Below are 26,855 nucleotides of genomic sequence, written 5' to 3'. Positions count from 1 at the left end.
TTTTTACAAAGCAAGGTTTTCTGCCAGTGGGCAGTTTATTGGGAAATGGCTAGAGATATCAATAAAACTTTTTATAGATGTTAATTTGTCAGCTTTGTGGAAGATAGATTGGAGAAGGGGATGACTGGAAGCAGGGAAACCAATTAAAAGGCTTATGGGATGGTCCAGGTGAGAGGCTTTGAGACTCCAGATAAGGTTAGTGGCCTTGTAAGTGGAAAGAGGGAAGGGATTATAGAAGTCAAGTGAACAGGAATTGTCCACTGATTGAACCCAGGTGTGAGGCAAAGGGCAGGATGAGGCTAGGGTGCCTCAAGGTTGTGAGGGAACCTGGATGAGGTAGATAGGCTTTGAGATTTTGTTTTCATGCTTGGCCGCATGAAAACAGACTCTTGGGTGATAGCTCTTTTGACTGAATGTCTCCCTGGATCCCATGGGTGGGTGTAACAGAGTGTGTCTGTATTTCCTGTCCCAGGTGGAAAACCTGCAGCAAGAAAGCATTGCTCTGAAAAAACAGACTCAGAAGGTGAAGGAGCAGTTTCTTCAACAAAAGGTAGAGTGATGCTCCTTAAATGAAAGTAACAAGTGAAAATTCATATTGCTATAACACACGCTGTAGATAGAAGTACTGCCTCTTAGCTGATCACAAAGTCAGACTTACAACCCTTGATTTAATTGGTTTTCTTAAAATATATTTATAAACTTTATCACAAATTCCCCCTAAAAAAAAGTTGTTTATAGAGCTTGAGCATGGAAACTATTGAAACAAGGGTTTTTAATTAAGAAAAGTCACGTTAGACACCTATCCTAAGAATGGTCTGTAATTCTAGTATGTCCTAGTAGGTGATGGTGGAAGCATACCGGAGAGATGCGAGTTCCAAGGACCAGCTGATCAGCGAATTGAAAGACACAAAGAAAAGACTGGACTTAGAGATGAGAAATCTGAGGCAGGAATTAATCAAGCTTCAGGGTGAAAAGAAGTCAGTGGAAGTGGAGCATTCCAAGTTACAGAAGGAAGTGTCCCAAGTTCAAGCAGCAAATGACGACCTCGAAGGACAGCTCCGGCTGGCACAGAGAGAGCGAGACGAAATGGAGACGCAGTTACAGGTCTGTACAGTACTGGCAGGGTTGTCTCATGGGGATTTCTGACTTGATCACTTAGGCTACCGAGAAGTCTTTCACAAGTTTCAACTGCTTGGCTCCTCCAAAGTGCCTTATTTTAAGAGTAAGGCCTCAGGGGTGGGGCTCCCAACACTGCAGGTAACGCGTATCCGCAGAGGAAAGACTTCATGAACTGAGACAGCAGAGAGCCCCCAGTAATGTTTTGTCAGCCGGGTATGTGTAGGTGCTCACGCAGCCTCCAGTGTACCTGGGGTCATGTTATTCATGATGTTTGCCCCACTTAGCAGATCCCTGTCAAAACAGCACCTGCCACCATGAAGCAAGCCACCGCACAGAAGACTGCAGATGGTTTCTTTCCAGACCTCTCACGTTGCTTATCCATCTCTCTCTTTTCAAGTCTTTGCAGTTCGATAGAGAGCGAGCGGCGTCTCTTACAGAGGTGAATGAGGTGCTGAAGCAGCAAGTAGAGCAAATGCAGCTGGAAGCGAGAAAGTGAGTATGCCGCTGAGCTCGATGAGTCAGCCCAGCAGCACCTGCTGCCTGGGGAATGCATGCACAGGAGTTCAGACAGGCGCATGCCGGCGTTCGTGGGAGTGTGGCTTCATCACAAGCAGTTTTTATTAATTTGTATACCCTATGTGGACAGATACTGTGCCTTTCCATGTATACATACAGAGATATAGATGTGTATGTGTAGTTATCTACATATGGAAATGTAGAACCACATATAGGCATGCTTCAGTGCTTTGATAATTCTAAGATCTCACATATGAAATCCCTCTTCCATAAGTATAAAATCTCTTACCATAAAATATATTCTCATTCTGTATACTTGTTATATCTCCTGATATATAAAAATCCATGAAAGAAGATATAACTTTCTCCAGGTTTTAGTTTTTCAAACACTTTATAGATACTATTACAGCCCTTGGACCTCTTACCTTTGATTGTATATGCATCAAGTTTGTTCTCATGCTTGTTAAATATATAGATGTACCTGTGAACAAGGAAAAAGTTCACAAGCCCGCAAAACTTTTATTAATCTGTTCTTCTGCCCGGGATATGCACAAACCCTAAAATGAAATTGACGTTTTTATATTATTACACTCTGGGTTGAGGTCTGTTTGTCAACAAGCCGTGTGGGCATGATCCACCTTTAAAAAAAAAATCCAAGGTGTGATATTCCAGGGTGGTAGATTGGACAGACTGTGAAAGGTTCCACAACTCTACAAAAGGAATCAATTCAGAGTCCTTGTAAACGGGAAGCTTCCCTAGTACATTTAAAGTTGAATTCCTCTTGCAAAAATTCTCTTTGTGTCCTGTTTTAGGGTAGCCATTCTGTTTCACAAAATGGCAGACCACAGTCTCCAGGTAGAAATGGCAGAAGTTTAAGCTCAGTGACCCAGACATTATCTTTTAGCTTTCAAATCATGCTTTTTAATCAGAGAAGGTCAGAGTCAGAAGTAGCCTTAGACTTCATCTCTCCAACCTCTCGTTTCTTTAGTTGCAGACCAAAAGAAGCAATTGACGTGGCCAATTCTTGGCAGACTGTCCATGAAAGATTCCTGGAATGGAATGGGAAGGGCCCCATACTTGTTCTTTCTTTCTTTAAATTATTTCTTTTTTAAATAAATTTGTTATTTTCATTTTTAACGTTCATATGTTTTTTATTTTGATTTCTGAATTCTCTTGCTCCCTCCCATTTCTCCATCCATTTAGAAGTCAAGAAATGTGATATCAGTTACACATGTGAAAGCATGCAAAACTTATTTCTGTATTAGATATGTTGCTCCTGTGATCTTTGAGTGACACCATATACTCTCTCCAACCTGTCATGGAATATGAATTGATATGTTGCTATGATTCAGAGGAAAAAAGTAAGCAATATTTTTTTGTTTGTAAAGAGAGAGGGAGTCTTCCCCTAATTTCATAGAACCCTTCCCAAGAAGCTCTGAGAAGAGGAAAATGCAAATTGAAACCTTGGAAAACCTTGCATGTCTTAAATTGGTTTAATGAGTCACTCTTTGTCACTTCCTCCCTGGGACCTTGACCTGGATCATGTGTGACATGAGTTAGCCCTAGAGGCCTGCTGAGGTTCCTTCCAAGCTCTGAGATTATATGAAGCTAAACATTTTATTTTATTTCAATATTTGGTGTTTTTTAAGCTCAGATTTTTTTCTTTTTTCTCCTTTGCTGTGCTCTAGGGCCATTACAGAACAAAAGCAGAAGATGAAGCGATTGGGTTCAGATTTGACCAGTGCCCAGAAAGAGATGAAGGCCAAACACAAAGCCTATGAGAACGCAGTGGGCATCCTGAGCCGCCGCCTCCAGGAAGCCCTCACTGCCAAAGAATCTTCAGAGGCAGAATTAACCAAACTCAGAGCCCAGGTCACAGATGGAGGAAACAGCCAAGCTCTAAACGTAGGCAACGTCGCCTTCCCTCTCTCTCTCGTGGAGGTGTGGGCTCAGAGTGCAGGTGCAGGGGGAAGAGCATCGATTCCCCCCCACCCTGGGCCTCAGCGTCTTTTGTAAAAGGAGGGTGTGGGTCCCGTGACCTCTGAGGTTCCTTCCAGCTGTCATCTTCTGATGTATTAGAAAGATGCCATTTTTTCCCCTTAGAGAACTTACTGATGGATACATTAGGGAGTCAGACAAAAGGAATTTTCAGTTGTGGGCATAGATTTTCTCTTTAATTGCTTATATAACATGATTCTAAACTACCATTTCAGTGTCCCATAGCCTTTATTACTTAGCATATGGGTGATCCGTATTGTCCAGTAGTCTCCCCTGCCCCATTCTGTCACAGGGCCCATGGGGGTGGTGTCTCCCAACTTTCCAGTGTGGTGGTCTTGCTTGTAACACACAGCATAGGCCCCTCCTGTGAAAGCAGTTGTCCTTTTCCTGACTTTAGAAGTCTTCTGTATCTTTCACCAATCGAGTACAAACACTGTGCCCCATGGTTTTATTTGTTACAATATTAAAATGTACATGATTTAGGTAAGTAAAGTTAAACCCCTTCTAAACAAAGCTTCTACGGAAATCTATTAAAATATTGGTATTGTAGATGAAGCTTGTGTAAGTAACCAGAACCAGATCCTGCCCCTCAAAGCGGCTCTTGCTCCAATTGAAGTAGACATGTTGAATGGTTGTTGTCATGTGACTTCATGAAGCAGGAAGAGCTGAACCTGCGCCCTCTCTCTTCAGGAACGAATCCAGGTCCTGGAGCTGGAGCTACAGACTGTGGGTCACAGTAAGATGGTGCTCGAGAAGGAGCTCCAGGAAATCATCTCACTGACCAGCCAAGAGTTGGAAGAGTACAGGGAGAAAGTCCTCGAGCTGGAGGATGAGGTGGCTGTCTCTGCTCTCTCCTGGGGGAGAAGAGGCTGAGGGAAGCTGCAGGGATGGAGAGGGGAGGGAGGCTGTGGCTGCTGTAGTAGCGCACTGGCTAGTGATCGTGGCTTGCGACGGCAGTTGTGTGCGTCGATCTGCTCTAGTGTTGCTGACTGCTGTCTGGCATGCTGTTGAGTAGAACCGTATTGATGTAGCTTTTGCACACCTGTAACAAACTCTGTCGGCATGGTCTACTTCCTTGAACGCTACTATGTGTGGTAACTATTCAGAATGTTTTACCCACTAAGATGCACGGCCAGCTTAGGTCACAGTGGGCCTTTATTATGATTTTTTCCCACAGCTGCAAGAATCCAGAGGCTTTAGGAGGAAGATAAAGCATCTCGAAGAGTTAAATAAGAAGTTGGCTCTTGAATTGGAACATGAGCGGGGCAAGCTGACGGGTCTGGGACAGTCCAACACAGCCCTCCGGGAGCACAACAGTATCCTAGAGACAGCGTTAGCCAAGAGGGAGGCAGATTTAGTGCAGCTGAACCTGCAGGTATTTGGAGCCCTGAGCCAATGGATTAGTTCTCAGTCATCTTAAAATCAAAACATGTCTTCCTTTCTCTTTTTTTGGCTTTTTTTTTTTTTGGTGAGGCGGTCAGGGTTAAGTAACTTGCCCAGGATCACACAGCTAGCAAATATCAAGTGTCTGAGGCCGGATTTGAACTCAGGTCCTCCTGACTCCAAAGCCGGAGCTCTATCCACTGCACCACCTAGCTGCCCCAAAATACGTCTTTCTTTAAGGTTAGGAGTGGAAGAATTTGACAGCCAGCCACAAGCAGAATTACTGTTTCTTCCTATCTATCTTTACTAAGACAGAATTTCCACAGTGGAAATGAGAACATTTCTCCATGCTTCATAAGGCTATGGTTTAATTGGGAATTTTACTCAGAAAGGTTTTCTAGTGCACAGCTTTATCCTCTAGGACCAAATCAACATGGCTGACGCATGTTTTTTCTTATTTGCATAGAAAAGTAGAGGTTGTTGTTGTCGTGGTCATTCCTGAGGGTTGTTACTCCACCTCTTTGTTTGGAGGTCTCCAGTGGTAAAGATATCCATATCCTTGGCATATCAGGGACTAGGCGGGGGAGTCCAATAAGGAACACCCTTAGAAGGCTAAGCAAGTAAGGTCTCTCCATCCTGCACACTGAGGAATCCGTTTTTACAGTTTCTCTGGGAAAGCATCTTAGTCTCTTCACAAAGACTAAAAACGCTGTGTTTTTAAGTAGCACATCAGAGCGTCCAGGGCCCTGCTGAGAGCTGGCGCCAGGGAGCGCGTGCAGCTGCGGCAGTGCCGTCACCCCTCCCCCCTCCACGGCCCTGGTTTTTATGCTGATTGAGGTCTCCCAGACACGTGAAATGGCAGCGTGCCGCCCCACTTCCCTCCTGTGGTCCAGGTCCAGGCAGTTCTACAGCGCAAAGAGGAGGAAGATCAGCAGATGAAACAGCTTGTTCACACCTTGCAGACGGCGCTGGAGAAGGAGAAGGCCAAAGTGCGAAGCCTTAAGGAGCAGGTAGGTACTCAGTGTGTGTGGGGGGGTGCCTGCACCTGCAGCCCCACCCTGAGCTCTGTGGGCTTGGCACCTGCCACATCTAGAAGCTAGCAATACAGAGATGGCAGTGGCAAAGCCGTTTCTCAGCCTTCTTCAAGCATTACGTGAAAAAGCCTTTCGTCTACACCAGATGAAAAAGGTCTGCTTAAATGCTTGTTTGTTTCACAGAAAATGCACCTTTAATAGGCTTCTTGGCCTGCCTCTTGCCTCCCCTTGCCACAGGTGACTGCGGCCAAGGCTGATGCCGGACACAACCGCCGTCACTTCCGAGCTGCAGCCTTGGAGCTGAGCGAGGTGAAGAAGGAGCTGCAGGCCAAGGAGCAGCTCGTCCACAAGCTCCAAGCAGAAGCAGACAGCCTGCAGTGAGTATTGCCTGGCTGAGCCGTGCCTGGAGGCAGGAAGACCCAAGTTCGAGTATGGCCTCGGGCACTTACTGGCTAAGTGACCCTGGGCAAAGCCCTCACCCTCTGTCTGCCTCAGCTTTCTCAGCCATAAGATGGGGTGACAATGGCACCTACTCCAGCGGGTGTTGTGAGGATCAGATGAGATGATGGTTGTCAAGTGTTTGGCATGGTGCCTGGCGCTTAAGAAATGTCAGCCATTCATAGTAGTAGTATTATTACATTTCAGTGTCTCCTGAGGCCCAGAGGCACAGAGCAGGGTTTCTCTTCAAGTCTTGGTCATTACCAATGCAAACTTCCCTGGTGTGACCGTGCTTACCCATTGACTCGCTCTCTGTCCAGCTCTGGGCTGTTGGGTAGGATCGGGAGGAGCAGCCTAGGTTCAGTTTGGCCTGCTTTCTGGGGGAACTCCAGAAAGCAGCTTTTAGCTGATGTGATGGATAGGCAGGGTTTATGCCAGCGTACACATGCTTTGGTGGCACACATCAGGGTAACTAGCAAATGTGTAATAAGTCACCCGTAAAACAGATCTGGCGATGGTGACCAGGACAGAGGGCCCGTGGTCAGGATCATCAGACCTCCACAGCCAGCTTGTTTGCTTCCCAGTTTCTTAGAGTCTGTGTGCCCATAAATCCAGGGTGCTCTGGGAACATCCTTGTGAGCGTCATTGTATGTCTCATATACATGACCATCCCAAAGAGCCAGACTTAGAGGCCTTTACGTGCAGATCAGTGCAGAAACTTTGTTCTTGTCCTTGTGTGCGTCCCTAGAGCACAGGAGGGAAAACACTGCCAAGAAGTGTCCCAGTTCCAGCAGGAGTTGGCAGAAGCTCGGGCTCAGCTGCAGCTGCTGCAGAAGCAGCTGGACGAACAACTGGACAAACAGCCTGTCGAAAACCAAGAGGTAAAAACCTTAAAGGGCTCCGGCATCAGACAGCCAAAAGCAGGAGGCAGCTGATTCAGGCTTATCCCATGAGACAGTTATTAAATGAATTAATAGAAGACTAGTGAATTTTTTATAGCACATTCCTTTAAGAATATGTCGTTTCTAATGGATTAATGAACTATTTTTCAACAATGTTCAGCCTTGCTTCCCGTTCTCTTCCTTTAGGTTGAAGATCTCAAATGGGAGATAAGTCAGAAAGAGAGAGAAATCCAAACCCTGAAACAGCAGCTGGATCTGAATGAGCAGCACAGTCAGAAGGAATTGGAAGCAATCCAGCTGGCTTTGCAGGTAGCCAGAGTGTCCTGCATAGCCCTGAGGAAGGGGCCCAGGCTAGGGGCTCTTCAGGGTCAGCAAAGGAGAGGATGTTTTCAATGGAAAACAGTAACGATCCTGAGCAGTCTCAAGGTTCACTGTCAGAATTGTCCTTATCTTTTGAAATTAATCTGGATTATCCTGGTGGAAGGGAAAAGGAACCTGCAGCTGCTCTGACTGCTCACCTCTACATAAATGGCTCTTCAAGCAGGCGGAGATGCAATAGTCTAACTTCTGCTTAGAGCTGGCCCGAGAATGCGAGAGCCGATCAGAATGAGGAATGCTGGCCTCATGCTGTTTTCACTGGGACCCTTTTCCTCCTTTTAAAATGAATATTGAGGAATAATGTTAGGTTCATTATTTTGGAGAGAGATGTTGGCAGAGTGGCTGAGGAGGTGGCTACAAAGCCTCGTTAGATGCCCCGGCCCCCTCCTGGCTTTACAAGCTAGTGATTCACACAAACTGAGCTCTGGGTGGCTTGCCAGGGCTTGCCATTAGAGAGGAGCCACCCACCTGCCTCGATAAAGTGAATTTATCACATCAGCGTTCTCTGTACAAATGAAATCATAGCGTCCGTCCTCATCATCGTTAGTATTCGTCCTCTGACCTGCAGAAGTGCTGCTCTATAACAGGCGACCTTTAGAGAGTGGCTGGCAAAGCCATGCAGTGGCTGCAGGGGTGTCCAGTGTGGGGAAAAGTCCTCTTCCTCTTCCTCTGGGCAGCCCTGCAGCCTGCTTATCAGGGACCAGGCCTGGGAATCCAGACTAGAACCAATGTCACCTCTCCCCTTCTCAGCCTCAGGAAGCAGAAGAGACGTGGGGAGGGAATACACAGGGAAAGCGGGGCCTGCCTCAGCCCTTTGGAAATCGTTCAGCTTCTGGTTTTCCACAATGCCTAAAAAAACCTCTCCTTCTCTCTCCAGAATATTAAATCTGAGCTGGACATGGCACGGGAAGATCTTTCAATGACCCAGAAAGATAAATTCACCCTTCAGGCTAAGGTGACAGAGCTGAAGAATAGCATGAAGACGCTGCTGCAGCAAAACCAGCAACTGAAACTGGACCTGAAACATGGCAAGATGAGGAAGGTAGTGCCCCCCGGCCCGAGCCCCCACACGGGCACCCCTGAGGACAGACTGCGGCCAGCAGGGTTGTGTCCCCTTTAGCTACTTAATGCTAAAATGTGATGGAAAGATCTCCAGGGCAACACCAGGAGCAGATTCCCGTCAGCCGGGGAAGTGGGTGCAACCACCTGATTCACCCAGGTTACAGGTTCTGGGTCTCATTCTGCTAAGGAGATTGGGTATGAATGCCGCCCAATCCAGAAAGGAGCTCCTGAATAACTCTGGCCAGAGGCCGTGAGTCACAGTCATCAGTGGCTGAGGGCCATGGCATGCCTGGGGCCTGCTGTGTATGAGCTGTCCCTGCTGTGTCATTGGAGGAGTTTCATAGGCTTATGAGGTGAATTGCTGTAATTCATCCATCTGAAATAAGTATGCCAGTAAAATACGGGGCCATCAAAACGGTGAAGCCTGACAACCCGGTTAGATAAGTAGCATTTCATTATGATGCCAGAAATCCTTCATGGAAAACTTTTTTCTTCTGGTTCATATCTAAGAGGGGGTTATATTGAAGATCACAAGTTTTCCAAATTTAACATAATCCCTATGAGTTACCATATGTAAAGTGCTTTGCACACCTTAAAATGCCATATAAAGGCTAGCTATTACTTGGGGGGCATCAAAACATGGACATTGTACTTGCTGAATTTTGGGGCCCTCCTGTCAATAGCTGGGTAACATTATGCAGAATTAGAAAGCTTGGGTTTGCACATCTGTATTACCCTTCTCCCTCCCCACTGCAATCTCTGCCTCTGTCTCTCTAAAACGTAGGCGCTAATGACACGTTTGTTTTTCAGAGGAAGGAACTGAAGGGAGAGACCAATTCCAACCCTGTGACTCCCGTTAAAATTCCAGACTGCCCCGTCCCCGCCTCCCTTCTGGAGGAGCTGCTCAAGCCCCCGCCAACTGTGAGCAAGGAGCCACTCAAGAATCTGAACAGCTGTCTCCAACAACTGAAGTAGGAGCTTTTTGTTTAGCATTTAGTAAAGAAAATGAAATCCTTTGGGGAAGTGCTTTCATGTCACCTGTGCCAAATACCCGTCAATGGGTCCTGCCAGCCTAAAAACCCCCTTCCTGCCTGTGTCTCCATTCCATATGGCTGCATCTCACAGGATGAGAATTTCTGAGTTGAACAGGTTCACCCAAGGACACAGGGGCCCAACAAGGGGTGAGCCTCTAAACTCTGCCAGGATACTCCCCTCCTGGGCAGCCCTGGCCGTAGTGGGACAGCTCCAGTTAGTTCTGGTTTTTCTACTTGTGCATCCTTTGTTGAATAGCTACTGCGTGTGCACCCAGGATTCTGAACAGGGGATACTCACAACTGAAGAGTCTTGCAATCTAGTTTAGTACATAACACACATAATAGAGAGAGGCATATTTAAGTTTTATAGGGATTCAAAAGAAGGAAGGCTGAATTGGGCCCTCCTTAAAGGAGTTTTGGATTCTGATCTGCAAAGATTGCTGAAAAGTGGGCAAAGCAAAGCAAAGATTGTTTGTAGGCGAGGGGAATAACATGAGTAAAGGCCGGACCAGGCAGAGCCAGCTGGGTCGCCCTTTGCCTTCTCAGGGGTACTGCTTTCTTCCTCTGTAGTTCAGGTCCATGTTAAGCCAGGTGGTGAAATGGCAAACCACTCCAGTGTCTTTGCCAGCGAAACCCCAAATGGGGTCATGGAGAATCAGACACAGCTGAACAACACAGTCCTGCCTCATTAAATCTGATTAATTTTCTTTGTGCCCTTTTGGTAGATGCCTTTGAATTGTTTTAATTTGCATATTTTTGATTATTAGGGAAGCTGAACAAAAGAAAAAACTTTTTAGTTTTTAAAGCTTCTAAAAAGTTTTTAACTACATTGAGGAAAAGAGGAAGACGAAACAAGGGTCAGGACTATGGCTCCAGGTGGAAGATCTAATTGACAGCCAAGAGGAAGCAGTTTTTATTTCAGTTTTGTTTTCTTTGCTAAGGAGAATATTTTTTGGACAGAAATAGCTGGTTAAGAAGATGATGCCTAAGTTAAGTAAGGAGATGTAGGGTACCTGAATGCCTTTGATGACCTCAAGTCAGGTGCAAGTGAACTCTCAAGGTACTGGGAAAAACAAGGCAGATGTCACTGATAAGGCCACAAACAGAGATCTGGGGAAAATCAAGGAACACAGGAGAGGACGAAAGAAGGGCGAATGAATGAGGAGCTTGACTTCTGTTGCTAAGAAATTAGAGATCACATTATTAAAGGGATGGGTATCAAACAGCTAGGGAAGCAAGTGGTGGCCAGGAAGAGCTAGCACCTGGTGCTAGCATGCCCAAAGTCATACCCAACTCATTTCATTTTCCTTCTTATCAGGGTTATTAGACTGCTCAGTAAGGGGAATGCTGGAGTTATCATACACCTAGATTTTAGCAAATCGTTTGACCAAGCTTCACATGCTGTCCTTTCAGAAAAAAAAATGCAGTTTGAGTTAGAAGATAATACGTCCAGATGGATTTAGGATGAGATGGACCAGACCCAAAGAGTAGTCATTCATCATTCATCATCAGCTTGGAAAGTGGTCTCTAGCAGAGTGCCCTAGGGGTCTGGAAGTGGCCTCGAGCTAACGTTTTTTATCAGTGACTTGGGTAAAGGCATAGATAGAATGCTTTTCAAAAATAGTTAACGGGGGCAGCTAGGTGGCACAGTGGATAGGGCACCGGCCCTAGAGTCAGGAGGACCTGAGTTCAAATGTGGCCTCAGACACATAACAGTTACTAGCTGTGTGACCCTGGGCAAGTCACTTAACCCCATTGCCTACCTAATAAAATTTTAAAAATTAAAAAAAAAAAAAGTTAACAATTATAAAAGTCAGGATGCCAAATGATCTTACAGGCTAAAACTATTAGGTTGACTCTCTAGTAAGATGAAATTAAATTTTTTTCCTCTTTTATTATGAACTTGACAAGCATCAGCAGATATGACCATTTCTGTCCACATTAGCCAAATATATATATATATGTATAAAAAAAGAGGATTGTATATGAAACCATGAGCATTATATATAGTTTGGGTAGTTTTAAAGTATATATTAAATTTATGTATCCCACATAGTCTTGTTTGTCTGTATCCCCTTTCTGAACTTGGATCTGTTCTTTTCTGTATATTTTTAAATGCTTCGCTAGCCTTTTTTTTTGGCATCGTAGCTGCTCATTACCTCTCCCCCCAAGTGTTTATCTCCTTCTGTCTATTCCTCTCCCGAGAAAATAAAAGTACTCCCTTGTAACAGACAGGTCACACTTCGGTCCTCTCAGAAGTAGCTTGATTTTGCACTTACTATTCATCTGCTCTCTGCCAAGAGGATGGAGGCCTGCTTCGCTACCAGTCTTCTGGAGTCATTGATTAGTCATTACATTAATCAGAGCTCTTAAGTCTCTCAGAGGAATTTTCCTTTACAGCATTGTTGTCATTGTATATAAATTGTGCTTTACTCTGTTAGCTCATATGTCTTTCTAGATTTCTCTTAATCCCTCTTATAATTCTGTACTGTGCTATAATATTCTTTTACGTTCATATACCATAATTTTTTCGGCCATTCTCCAGTTGATGAGCATCCCCTTGGCCTCCAGTTCTTTGCTGTAACAAAAAGTGCTGCCATAAATGGTTTTGCGTATATTAGTCCTTTCCTTCTTCTTTGGCCTCTTTGGAGTATGAAATTATTTACTATGTATGAAATAATTGAGGATCAAAAAATAAACTTCACTAATAAAATATAGGGGCAGATAGGAATAGACAGTAATCTACTTGAAAAAATCTGGGCTTTTAGTGCACTCCAAGCTCAAGATGAGTCAGTAGTGTAATGTGGCTTCCAAGAGCTCCAGCAGTCCTTGCTGCACTAAGAAAGTGCCCAGGCCTAGGAAGGTGACTGTCCCTGTGTACCTTGTCCTATCAGTGTACATCCAGATGGCAGTATGAAGATCGTTGATAAGTTGGAAAGTGCGGTCAGAGTAGTCAGGGGTCTTCAGGCCATGCCACCTGATCTGTAGGAGGAACGGGGCATGATTAGCCTGGTAAAGAGAATATTTGTGGGGAATTATGGCTGCTTTCAGCCATAGAAGTCACATGGATGAGAGATGGGTCCCTTGTGGCAGAATCCAAAAACAGTGAGTGGAATTAGCAAAGTCACAACAATTTAAGCTGACCCAAAGGGGAAGGGATGACCTTGAGAGGTGGTCACTTCTCTGTCCCGCCGTGTCTTCAGACAGAAGCTGGCTGACAACCACCGAAGGAGTGTGTTTTTAGGGGGAGTGTTGTTGAAGGGTGGGTTGGCATGTGTGCATGCTGAGCTCCTCACAACTCAGAGTTTCTGGGTGGTTTTCAGTGATTATTTGTGATTTCTGTATCGTTTGTTGGTTGTCTGCTAATATATCGCCTTTGATCCCTTAGGGAATGAGTATTTGCTTTGAATATTTATATCAGTTTAAAACATCAAATTTCTATATGTTATGTTTACTGCAGCTATTTTATCTCTGCTGTTTTTCTTTTCATCTTGGTTATTTGCAGGGGGAGAGGTATTGTGGGGTTTTATGTATAATCATATCATATTTTCCTCTGTTCAGCTGATAAAACTAACTTTGGAGATTTTTTAAGTAGTTAACTATAAGGTCTGGCTCAAATTTATGTTAGTATATGGTATGAGGTTTGAGGACCCAAATTTATTTTCAGCCATATCCATTTCTTAAGGGAGGTTTTCTATTTGCTTTAGAACCTAATATTTTTAAATGTTGTAGTAGAAAATCATTATACCTTTCTGATGTTCTCTAGATTGCCTTCTTTTGACACGGTTAATATTTATTCCTTTGACATATTTCCTTTTCTAAAAGGCAAGAGATGGATAGTCTTCAGCGCCAAATGGAAGAGCACACCATCACAGTACACGAATCGATGTCTTCGTGGACTCAGATAGAGGACCACTTAATGGACCTCTCAGTTCCCTGCCCTCCTGCCGACTCTAGGGAACTCGAAAATGCCAGCGTTGACCGAAAGGAGCAGAAGCACCCTGCTCGCACCCAGAGAGTACTGGAACAGTGACCCCAAGCTGCCCCCGGCTCTCCTCTCGTCTCTGAATGTGTGAAGGATTATTGTTTGATCGCCCTTATTTATTTGACTGTGTACTTGATGTTTTTCTGTGAGTTGTTGTTCTGAGTTTTCCTTTTGCCGATGAGGGTACGAGAGAGTGATGGCAAAGGACCAGAGAAGTGACCTATCTGTGGGCCACGCTTAATTCCTGATTCCTGTGACATGATCCTACTGCCTACCAAAGTTACTCATCCTCAGATGGGGTCTTGTCTCTGATATTCTGTACGGGAGTCTGGGTCAGTTTGAGGAATGGTATGTCAGCACAGAATTCTGAGAGGTCCTCTTGGTCACCTTGTTGAGAAGGGGAGTTCAGAATTGTTTCCATCAGTGGAGACATCTGGCCTGGGGAGTTCTTGCTCCATGTCTCACTTTCCTTCTCTGCTCAGTGGGAAGCTTTATTTCCCTGCAGAGAAGAAAACACTTATTTTGCACCTTTTACTTTATTTTTCAAATACATACATCCTCTAGTTGGATGTGTATAAATAGTAAAAAAAAAATCATATAATTGTTACAAAATACCCTTCTATAATTTAAAAATTAGTTGGATTGTCTCTTTTGTTCTTCTGTCTTGTTGCCATGTTTAAGTCAGCTGTTAGAAAATCTTGTATATAGAGTATTTAGGGAAGCTGACCAGTACAGGTAAGGCTTTTAGAAAAATATTTTATTTACTATACCTTTCAAACACAAAAATGCCTATATGAAAGGGTTTGGGGTTTGGTTTTTTTCATCACCTTTCTTTCTTGGCTGTTTGCAAAGCGCACAGAGCTTCACTTTCAGTGGGAGCAGTTTCCCTTGCCCTAGCCTAAGCATCGCAGTTCCTAAGTGGGGGACCGTCCAGAAGGACGTGGGGTCCCACCTAAGCAGAGGAAAAGGAGGGTAACTGGGAGAATGAGGGAGTGTGCAGGAGGGAGGGAGGAAAAGGAAAGGGAGAGATGGATTGGCGATGGGTAGGGTAGGGCACTATAGTCCCAACTTTGGCTGTGACAGCCTGAGGTTTAGACTTGAAACTGACATAAGGTGAGAGTCACCCCAGCCAACTGAGGCAGCATGCACTCCCTGCAGACTGGACTTCATGGGCATGTTGATTCGTTTTACAAAAAAAGGTTCCCATTTAGTCTCTTTCCTGCTCAGGAATCATTGTTTCTGATGCAGATGAGTGGAAAAAATTAAGACACCAGTATCAGTGCAGACTTCTGATTGTCTTCTCTTTCCTGGGTGCTCGTGAAACCCAGAATACTTTGATTTATCAATTGGGCACCCTGGATAGGCACACTTCAACTCCCCACATCATTCCATCCACACTAAACACCATCAGCATGATGGATCAGGAGGCTAGCTGTTTGTGAACTTTGGGTTTTGTTTTCTTTAATTTGCAAAGAAAAATCTAGGGAAAAAATTGCAGTAAGTAGTGGGAGATTTTTGTCTTTGTAAGCGTTAGGGGAGGGAGGGAATAATCCACGAATGGGGCTCTCAGATGCCCATTATGCAGAATAGCTGGCCTGATAATGATGTTATGAAGTGTTACTGATCAGTCCAGATATGCTCATGTTTACTCTATATATGACAGAAGCTTAATTATTCTCATGGAGAAAACAGTATGGTATTCTTAAGCCGTTTCTTGTGTTCTTAAAGCTGCCTCTTAAACTGTCGCAAGAGGAAATAAAAATACCCTATTGTTAGTTGATAAGGTTAAAATAACATTAATGTTAAATACACTTAGTGATGCTAAAAAAAAATACTCCCATCAAGTGTTGCCATTTCTAAAGAAATGTCATTTGTGTGAGGGTGACTCTTGCTGCCATACTGGAAAATCGTCCTTCCCAAGAGATGCAGGCACAAGACCCTGCCTTGCTAGTTTTGTGTGATGCTAGGACGTGCCTCATCTTTTCACACTTGTCCAGGCTGCGTGTGAGGTGCTCCCTAGCAAGGCATGTTTAGGGTTCACTTTTCCACAAAGGAAGAGAAGCTTGGTTAGTTGTCAGGTGAAGTCCAACTTCTTTTGTTTTACTTCATCTTTTTCTTTTCTTTCTGCTCTTGGTTATTTCTCACATTCATTCCTTCTCTCACTCACACTCCCGCCCTGAAAAAACACAGTAATTTTCTTGACTCTCTTTGCAAAGTGCTCATCCCAGAGCCTCTGCCGGTCCCCTCCCTTCCGGCTCAGAGAGAATTCACAGGGTCGAGTGTTTTAGCTCTGAACGTGATTCTCTAGGCTCGGGGGCCTGCTGCAGGCGGGGTAGAGGAGTAAGGGATGCTCAAGACTGCTTGGCTTCCCTTTCTTCCCTATCCTCCCAGCTGCTGTACATCAGCCCCTTATTTTCCCCTTTCCCTTTCTCCCCCTGGTACCTGGGACGTCCTAGGCTGGGGAAATTAATCTGAAGCCTCTCAGTGTCTACTTAGATACTGCCATTAGGCTTCCCCAAGAAGTCACTTTAAAGAGGAAAACTGGTGCCTCCGTAACCTACAAGATGATCTCCAAGTTGCCTACTTTGGATTCGCTGGGGGTTTCTTTGCCTGCAAGGGACTCTGCTTCCTGTAGCTGTCTCACTGTCCTACCTCCCCCAACCAGGGTCTAGTGAAGAAAAGGTTAGGTAATCTGCTGTTTCTTCAAAACCATAGTTTTGAAATTGACTCGTGAGTCAACACGTGGAAAAAAAGCAGGGATAATTCCTTTATAAAGCAAAGACTCGACTTGCAGCATACTTGTAGATGTCTATAATGAACGTGGTGTTCAATACTGAAGGGAAAGTTCATACTCCGTGGAACTGTTACTTAGTCTTCCAGTTTGTTCCAAAATGTTTTGTGCAACCTGGTTGTCATTTCTTCTTTGGCACACAACATCTCCAAGAAATGCTATGGATCTCATAGATTCATAAGACCGCTCTTCCCTCTGGAGGGTGTGACAGCTGATTTCTGTCTTGTCATAGGAAGCAAAAGTGGCTGTTGCTATGGTTGGCACAGATTCAGGTCCAAATTGTAAAGAGATCCCCAAGAGAGATGCCCCAAGGTGCGTACATGGATAGATACAGCTGGGCAGCACTTGGTGAGACCTTCCATGTTGTTCAACTGTACAGGTGAAGTTTCCCTGTAAAAACAATAGCAAACCAAATTATAGACCTAGAGATCTGGCATGGCTATGTATGGACACTTTCATGAGTGCTAAAAAAGGTCTTGAGTAGACATCATGGGGTGAAACCATCCAGTGATTAAAAAGAAATCCCCAGAAGCCTTGCTTTAACTTGATCCCGTGTGGCGTGGGCTTGGGTGTAGACCCAAGGGTTTCATGCCTTCCTTATCCGAGGCAGGTTTGTGAATAGAGGTATCAGAAGCGCTTTGTTAGACCGTGGTCTCACCTCACCTGCGGTCCCACGGCGTGGGCCCAAAGATAGCAATACACGGAGGCTTCAGTACTCTGAGTGGTTTTCAGTTATCAAATCAGATATTCATTAGCTAATCAAAATAAGCTTCACATACAGGCAAAAAAATTATTCATGCATACAAATGATTCAAATTTGTTCATCAGGTTGGGGCTCTTTTTTGGTGGAATAATTTGAGGAAAATGTGACACCATGTACAATGAATGATTATCTTACACAGCATGTTTATTCAAAAAGGTTTAAGTGTGCATAGGAATTCCTAAGTTTTGTGCAATAAACTATTTTTGGTAAAGGGTTTCATATTTATTTTGGGGGGGATTCATTATATTTAAGTGAAGTACAGTTTGTCTCTTATTGAGGTGTATGTCCCCCCCCCATAAAAAATGTTAAATACTCTATGGAAATTCATTGATTTCAATAACAGTTTTGCTGTCATCCTATCAGTTTTCAAAATGCTTTTAAGTCTGATTTTTTTCTGCTCCACTTAAATGACTGAAGCAAAACAATATTGTTCTTATGTCTTTCATCTGCAGCCCCTTTGACTAGTTTTGATAGTTCACACTTGCAACTATATATAAAAACAAACAAAAACAAGATAGTAAGAATTTACACGTATCCACTGAATTGGTTACCCAAAATGTCACAGGACACATCCAAGATGGCAGAACTAAGAGCAGGAGGTTGAAGTTGCCTCAGGCTCCCCATCTATAAAATGATGAGTTAGGCTGTATGGCCCCCGAGGTGCTTCCTGCAGGATCATAGGACAGCCTGCCTAGATCCAGTGATCTGTCGGCACGTCCTGTGAACAGAAAGACATCTACAACAACTCATCTTCCCCCCAAAACCCACCTCCCTTCTGAACTCCCCTGTTTTCATTCAAGGCACTTTAATGCTTCCGTTCACCTAGAGCCACAAATCTGAAATCGTCCTCTGTTCTCTTTCACCATCCATATCCAATCAGTGGGTAAATCTCATCAGCTCTGCCTTCTAGACACCCCTCATAGCCATCCCCTTCTCTGCACTCACAACCACTTCCTTCTCCCTTAGATTGTGCCAATGATTTCCTAATTGGTCTGTTGCCTTCCTGTCTTCTCTTGCCCTATCCATCCTTACACAACAGCCAAATATTCCTAAAGCAGGGCTCTGCTCAAAGAGCTCCTTCCAGTGGCCCTCTGTTGCCTCCAAGACAGGATATGAACTCTTCCTGGAGTTGTATGGTCTTTCGTACTCTACTTCCCACTTATTCCTAGGCTCGTCATACGTTGTTCTCCATCACACTCTAACGTTTCAGCCAAGCTGGCTTACTTGCTCTTCCCATTCTGATATTCCAAGTCAACTGAACAGGCATACTATGTACAAAATACTGTGCTAGGCACTAGAGATACAAAGAAAGGCAAAAAGATAGTCCCTGCCCTCAAGGAGCTTACTGTCCAGTGAGAGAGACAACACGCCAACAACAATATGCAAACAATATATGTGCATGAAAAACTAGAGATCATCGACAGAGAGAAGGTACTGGAAGTGAGAAGTACTGAGAAACCTCAGTGCCCCAGAAAAGACGGAATTTGGGCTGGGACCTGGAGAATGCTGGGGAAGCCACGGGGAAATTCCGGGCAGGGGAGTACAAAGGCACGGTGAAAAGAATTGAGATGGAGCGTGAAGAACAGCATGGAGGCCTGTGTCACTGGTGACAGGGAATAAAGTGTAAGCCTGGGAAGACAGCGAACAGCCAGGTGATGAAGACCCTTGAACACCAACTCAAAGATTTTATATTTGATTCTGGAGGTAATATGGAGCCACTGAAAGTTATTGATCGGGAGGAAAGATACTGCAGTGATCCGAACATGAGGGGATGAGGGCCTGCACCAGGGTGGGGGCACTGTCAAAAGACAGAGAAGGGAGAGTATGTGAGAAATGTTACAAAGGTAAAAATCAACAGGTAAAGACTAGATAGGGGGATTGAGAGACTGTGAGGAATCTTTGTTGTGAACCTCGGTAACTGAGAGGATGGTGGTACCCTCCACAGTTAAAGGAAAGGAAGAAGAGAGAGTTTGGGGGAGGGGGAAAGAAAACAAGTTCAGTTTCGGATATGTTGATTTGGGGATCTCCGTCTTCCCCTTCACTTCTTGCAGCTTGGAACCCCTGATTTCCTTCAAGGCTTATCTCAAGTTCCACTTCCTTTAAAGTCCATTCTGGGGGCAGCCAGGTGGCGCAGTGGATAGAGCACCGGCCCTGAAGTCAGGAGGACCTGAGTTCAAATCCAGCCTCAGACCCAACACTTGACACTTAACTAGCTGTGTGACCTTGGGCAAGTCACTTAACCCCAACTGCCTAAAAAAAAAAAAACATAAAGTCCATTCCTGATTCCCTCAGCTCTCAGTGCCCTCCCCCAAATCACTATATGTTAATTTTGTGTATATTTTCTATACTTATCTGTGAACATGGTATCCCCAATGGAACATAAATTCCTTGAGGGCAAGAACTCTTGTGCCTTGCTTTTGCCTCTGTATTCTCCCCAGCTTCTACCACATAGGTGCTTAATAGATGCTTATTAGTTGATCGGCCAAAGGTTTTCATTTGGTTTTATTTTTTGGTGGAGAAGCATGATTCCTCCCCAACTTTGCATTGCTTGATGAGGATCCAAGCTGCGATGAAAAAATATTGTGCCCCCTTATTGCAAAAATTAGTTGCCTAGAGAAAAGACAGCTAGGGGACAGATTTACGATCCACAAATATTTGATTGTCGAAGAAAGATTGAACATCTGCACTCAGGGGCCTTGCAGAACTAGGACCACTTGGGGAAAGTTAAAGAGGCAGAATTTGAGTTGATATGTGGGAAAACAACACAGATGAAATGGAATTTCCTCATCCGTCTTCAAGAAAGGAATTAGGATTGCATGGCCACTTGGTGGCAGGATTCTATAGAGAATGTGTGCTTCAGGGCAGTTTTACTTGCCACAACCTTTCTAGTCTGTGAAGCAGAGGCTTGGTAGGATGGGACTCGTGACACTGTATGAATATGGAAGAGTCTATTTTTTTAAAAGGAACAAAAAAAAAGTAATATAGTATATTAAGAAGATACACAGGACTGAAATCAAGTCCACAAGCTCTTGCTACTCAGCAAGCATCACGGGCCAAACCCTGGGCTGAGCACTGGGGATACAAATATAAGCCAAAAGTAATGTCCTCAAGCATCTTAACGAACCTAATTTGGGGTGACAGCACGGAAAAGGGGCGGAGAAAGCAGCTTGTCAGGGGAGAAGTCCCCGGAGCGGGAGGGATCTTCCAGGCTAAGAAGACAGCTGAGGCATGCTAGCAAAGTCCAGAGAGTAGAAGGGAGGAGAACGAGAGTGTAGAAGCGGAGGGGGGGGGGTGACTAACAAAGTGGGCAGGGGAAGCATAAGGCAAAAAGCCAAGAAAATTTTGAAAAACCGTTCATACGTGTTTCATCTGTGGTGTAACAGAGAAAGTTGTAATGATGACATTATTTTCCAAATGAACACACAGAATGCAAGTTATAACCAATCAGTGGTCAAGTCTGCAGAGAGGTCTTAAGCAAATGCTGGCATGTGAGCCTGCCACACACTGTCCAGAAGTCCAGCATGCATCGGCAGGAATATGTGCATGTAATGAATTATTTACAATATGATACTATATGGTTATGTGATGCAATATCGTGTCATCAAAATATCAATACAGGAAAGAAAACACAAATTTACAATAAATTATTAAATTTAAGATGCATCATTTTAAAATACATATTTTTAAATGATGCAAATTTTAAAAAAAATTAAAGGGTTAAAGAAAGTAGATTTCCAGGGGGCCGGTGAGTAATTTTTTTTTCAAAAGGGAGTGGCAGACCAAGTTAGTTTGGGAACCTCTGCATATCTATATCTATAGATGTGGATAGATACGCATATATACACATACATACACCTATGTATGTGTATGCATGTGTGTGTGTGTATATATATGTATATATGACTAATAGAAGGAAGAAATATAAAACTAGATAAAAGTAGGAGAGAAAAAGGAACTTATTAATAAACAAAATCCTAAAGGGAAAGGTATAACAAACAAGAAGAGGGGATCAGAGGTGAGGAGAAAAGAGCCAATGGGAACAGAGTTATCTTTAAAAAAAAAATCAAAGTAAAGTAACTGAAGAAACACAACACTGTGTTTATAGCAAAAAAAAAAGGAATTTAAAAGTAAAAAGCTTCTACACAGACAACATTAATGCACCTAGGACAAGAACGGAAGAGGTCAAGTGGGGGAAAATCTCAAATTTCCCTCATAAGGGTTTAGTATCTAAGATATATGTAGGTATAGATATATCTATGTGTATATGTATGTATGTTTTATATATATATATATAATATGTATATGTATAAATGACATGAACAAACAATTCTAAAAAAACCTACAAAGTATTCACAACCACATGACAAAAATGCTCCAAATCACTAATAAGAGAAATAACAAAAGAAACAAAACATCCCTGAGCTTTGACCTCACGCTCTGCAAACTGGCAAAAATTTCAAAAATGGCAATACTGAAGAGGTTGTGGAGAGACAGGCACATTAATACATTGTTGGTGCAGTTGTGAAATGGGACAACCGCTATAGAAAGCCATCTGGAAGTATGCAAATAAAGTGACTGAAGTATCCATTCTCTTTGACCCTGAAACTCCATTACTGGTGAGAGAAATGATTATTTGTCTCATATATCAATAACCAATTATTAATGGAGATTAAGATTTTTACCTTCCTATTTCCTCCTTCTCTACTAGGGCACATCAGCCTCTGAAGAAAGGGCTGATGATGAGATTGGGTTTAACATTCTCCTCAATCTTGTTTGAGGCCTACCCAACCGGGGAAGCTTAGTTGTGATGAAAGAGTAAAACGAATCTAATGTAGGCAAATTCCACCCATCATGTTCTATTGAGGCTGGCTTGGTTGGGAGCAGAGAGAGATAACCTTTCCTATAAGTTTCAGCAGCAGGAGTCGTCTGCCTTGAGATGAGTCTCTCTTTGTCCGTGACTTACGTGATCAGAGTCATGTTACCCTAGCCCACCACTCATTATAATATTGATTCTCATTGTTAACCAATCAGAGTTGATTCCCACGTATTGGGGAACACCCACTCTTCCAAGGCTATATAAGCTTCAAGGGGCCTCCACTGAGAGGTCTTTGGTTTATGAGAGAAAGCTAAATGATCATTCTTTTGTTAATTACTCACTAGCTATAATTAATGAAATGATTAATTACCCAGAAATTATCTCTCAGACTCTTCATGCATCACATTGGGCTTAAACCCTAAGGTAGCATTGATAAAAACAAAGTCCCCATATACTCCAAAATATTTTTAGCATCACTTTTTATGATCGCTAAAAACTGGAAACAAAGTAGATGTCTATTAATTGGGGAACAAATAAATAAATGGTGGTACATGAATGTAATGGAATAATACTGTAAATGATGTGTGTATGATGCCTACAAAGAAGCATGGAAAGATCTATTTGAACTGATGCAGGGTGAAGTAAGCAGAGCCACGAAAACAATTGCTGAGTCATTTTCAGTCACGTACAGATTTGTTTTCATGTTGTTTCTCCCGTTAGACTGTAAGCTCCTTGAGGACAGGGACCATCCTTTGCCTTTCTTTGTTTCTGCAGCTCTTACACGGGGCCTGGTACACGGTACAAATGTTCACTGACTGGCTGGCTGATTCCATGTAGGTCCTTTACAGATGTTATACTTCAATGCCTCACTATGGCATGGTGGTAATCCTGGTTCCTTGAAGACTACGCCATTGGAATACAAGCTCTGTCTGGTTCTAGTCATTTTGGTCCTCTTCAGGAACAAAGGCCAAGCACCACCAACCGTGCTGGAAAGGCTTTGAGTGTAGGCCCCATAATGGACCATACATGTTGTCCAAGGATCAACCTTGTTAAGTTTAGAGGTTCATTACCAGGCTACATATGGGGTGACTGTGGAAGGGCCATGTTCTGCATCAGGGGAGAAAGCACTGATACTGATAAAAGCATAGGTCTTTGATGTAACAGAGTTTGCCTGGGCACATACACAGTGCCCAACATGGAGCCTCCTTGAGTCTTCTACCACATAGATACCGATAGCCACCAGAGGGACCAAAGGGAGCAAGAAAGGCTGTCATAAAAGCGGTGATGGTCAAGGCTCGGGCTGGAGAGGAGTGACCTGGGGTCACTTTTAGACCAAGCTGTGAGCCAGAAGTGTAGTGACCAGGGCAGCTAGGTGGTGCAGTGGTAGAGCACTGGCCCTGGAGTCAGAAGGATCTGAGTGCCAATCCAGCCTCAAACACATGATACTTACTAGTTGTGTGACCCTAGACAAGTCACTTAACCCCAACTGCCTCAAAAAAAAAAAGTGCAGTGACCAATCTGGCCTTAGATTACAGAACATTGGAAGAACCAAGAAATCAAAATCCCTCACATGGAACTCAGAAAACAACAAAAATGAAAAAGAAAAAAAAAAAGAAAACCCTGAAGCATGAGACATTATCTCTCACACCCTGGGAGCAGAGCCCAACTCTAACATAAAGTGAATGGCCAAGAAAATAGGCCATTTAAAAATGAGTAAAAAAACAGAGAAAGAAACCTGACCATAGATGGCTACTACTGTGATAGAGGATATCAGGGTTCAAACTCAGAAGCAGAAAAAACAGGTTCTCATAAAGCTTCACAGGTCGGGCACAAATAATCCATGTGAACATCTGGGGTGGATTCTCTAAATCTGTACAACTCACATGTCTTTAGAGTTACTTCAATTCTGTTTTACTCACAGAGCACAGCCCCTTCTCTGATGTGGCATGCCATGCTGGGTGGGTCCTGTGCCAGTGTATCCCATGTCACACAATCAATTCCAAAGTTCTTCAGAGAGACCTGGAGAGTGTCCTTGGATCACTTCTGACCACTATGTGAGTGCCTGCCCTGTGTGAGTTCTCCATAAAATAGTCTTTTTGGCAAGGGTACATTTGGCATTCGAAAACCATGGTCAGCCCATGGTAGCTGCGAGAACTCCATAGGATTTACCAGCAGGATAGTTCCATCTCTAAGAAGGCAGCATTTAATTTCATCAAAAGTAAAGTACAAGCAAAGTTTAGAGAGATGCGGGATTCTTGGCTCAGTAAGAAGGCAGATGAAATTCAGTTTCGTGCTGATAGTAACAATCCAAAGGGCTTTTATGATGTCCTGAAGGCTATTTATGGGCTAAAGACCTATGATGCATCTCAACTACTCAACAATGATGGAGCCACATTGACTGATGAAGGGCTGGAGGACCGTTACAGATGATAAGGATGTGATCCTGGAGAGATGGGCTGAACGCTTCTACAGTGCTCTCAACAGACCATCATCAGTCAATGCTGGAGCCACTGACCATTTACCTCAGACTGAAGTCAATCCCTCCCCAGCTGAAGTTCCAACTGAAGAAGAGGTTTTGAATGTCATTAGGCTGCTTTTGTGTGGCAAAGCACCTGGTGCTGATTCTATTCCATATGAGATTTACAAGGAGGGGGTCCACTTCTCATACAAAAGCTGAATTAAATTTCCCAGGTTATATGGCAAGAGGAGGTTATCCCCCAGGAGTTCAAGGATGCCTCCATTGTCCATCTCTTTAAACGTAAAAGAAATAGATTGTCCTATGACAATCACAGTGGGGTCTCTCTCTTAGTCATTGCTGGCAAGATTCTTGCCAGAGTTCTCCTTAATAAGCTGATCCTTCACCTGCAAGATGGTCATCTACATGAGAGCCAGAGTGGCTTCAGAAAGGGCCAAGAAATGGTCAATATGGTGTTTGCTGCCCAACAATTCCAGGAGAAATGCCAGGAAAAGAACAGAGGTCTGTACGCAACATTTGTAGATCTGACACTGTCAGTTATGAGGGCTTATGGAAAATTATGTCAAGATTTGGTTGCCCAGAGAAATTCATCAGCATTGTATGTCAATTTCACAATGGCATACTTGCCCAGGTTCTGGATAATGGACGATACTCTTGTGTTTCCCAGTCACCAATGGAGTGAAACAAGGCCTGAAAGAGATAGCAAAATGAAAACTCATAGGAACATTATAACTCAGTTTCAAAGCTCCCAGGTCAAGAAGAAACTCTTATAAGCTACCTGAAAGAAACAATTTAAATATCATGGCACTATGGTATTGTGCAGTATTGCGGCACTACAGTGGCACACAAGATTTAACGGCTTCTACATTAAAAGACCAAAACGCATGGAACATGATATCCTGAAGAGCAAAACAGCCGGGTTTACAACCAAGAATAACCTACCCTGCAAAGCTGAGTGTAATCCTGCAAGGGGAAAAAAAATGGATATTTAATTAATTAAAGGACTGTCAGGTATCCTAGAGGGAAAGACTAGAACTGAACAGAAAATTTGACTTATAAGAATCAGGAGAAACATAAGGTAAACAACTAATTATAAGAGATTTAGTAAGGTTAAGCTATTCTTACATGGGAAAATGATATTTGTAACTCTTAAGAAAGTTATCATTACTTGGGTAGTTTGAAAGAATATACATATATATGTTGTGATTTGAATGAGGGAAGGCTGTGCAAAGTCACTTCGCTGGAGCCCTCTGGGTCCAGTGGTAATGATGGGGTGCTTGGATGCCTGTAATTGTACTTGGACCCCAATTTCTCCTTAGTCTCAGAAACACTGTCTCTGACAACCATTCCCTAGCCCAAGGACACTGTGCCTAGCAGTTATTCATGCATGGGCCTCAGCACCACCCTTATCTTTCTCCCTGGAGCAGCTACACAAAGCTGGTACCCAGAGAGAGTGCTGGGCTGCTCAGGCCCCAGACCTCAGATCATGTCTCTGGAAGCCTCCCAATTTCTTAGTAAGTTCCTGTCTTGCGAGAAAGCTTTCCCTTGTTACAGAGCATTCTCTCATCAAGACAGAGACAGAGGGGTGCCTTGCCCAGCCCAAGGAGTTTTGTCCTTGGCCAGCCCAAGGACTCTTCCTCCTGCCAGACTCCAAAGATCCATAACTCTGTCATCTCCCTCCCTGTCCGGTATACTCCCTGTACTTTCTCATCCATAGCTCCCAAAGACATCTGTACTTTTAGATTACCTCATCAATGTCCCTGGCATTCCTTTCCCATGCCCTTTTCCATATAAACCCTAGCTCTATCCTCACTCTTTCGTAGGTTCCTTAAGAATCCTTGCCTGCTGAAAAACATAACAATAAATCTTTGCCACCTTGACTTGAAGAATGCTTGAGTCTGTGAATTCATTCCAGATGGCCCAGCCTGTACTCCAGTCTTTGAGGGGTCTCAATCTTTTAGACCGCAACAGTAAGACATCAAGACAACTGGAGATGGCCCGGGATGCAGTGGGAGACTTTGGCAACTATGAGTGTGGCAAAGTCCATTCAGTGAATAGGCCTCTTTAAGACGTGAGTCAAGGGAGGGACAGCCCCTTTAACCCCCCCCAAAAAAAAAAAAGAAAATCAGCTTGGGAGCAGAAGACCCTCAGAGTTGCTGG

At 43.8% G+C, this 26,855-nt stretch overlaps 1 protein-coding gene across 1 annotated transcript in view; it reads left to right on the top strand.

Moving 5' to 3' along the window:
* Nucleotides 1-17,614, top strand: part of GOLGA3 (golgin A3) — a 43,597-nt gene extending 25,983 nt beyond the window's left edge. The window contains 13 exon segments of the mRNA XM_078154251.1: nucleotides 473-550; nucleotides 841-1,104; nucleotides 1,517-1,611; nucleotides 3,324-3,540; nucleotides 4,324-4,467; nucleotides 4,811-5,008; nucleotides 5,910-6,026; nucleotides 6,288-6,427; nucleotides 7,237-7,369; nucleotides 7,577-7,699; nucleotides 8,646-8,810; nucleotides 9,641-9,801; nucleotides 13,690-17,614. Coding sequence (XP_078010377.1) covers nucleotides 473-550; nucleotides 841-1,104; nucleotides 1,517-1,611; nucleotides 3,324-3,540; nucleotides 4,324-4,467; nucleotides 4,811-5,008; nucleotides 5,910-6,026; nucleotides 6,288-6,427; nucleotides 7,237-7,369; nucleotides 7,577-7,699; nucleotides 8,646-8,810; nucleotides 9,641-9,801; nucleotides 13,690-13,897 — 2,043 coding nt within the window. The 3' untranslated portion in view covers nucleotides 13,898-17,614.
* Nucleotides 17,615-26,855: the final 9,241 nt, after the last annotated feature.

This window comes from Phascolarctos cinereus, unplaced genomic scaffold, assembly GCF_003287225.1.
Source record: "Phascolarctos cinereus isolate Bilbo 61053 unplaced genomic scaffold, phaCin_HiC Scaffold_4;HRSCAF=312, whole genome shotgun sequence".
NCBI lineage: Eukaryota > Metazoa > Chordata > Mammalia > Diprotodontia > Phascolarctidae > Phascolarctos > Phascolarctos cinereus.
This window is presented reverse-complemented; position numbering and strand designations above follow the sequence as displayed.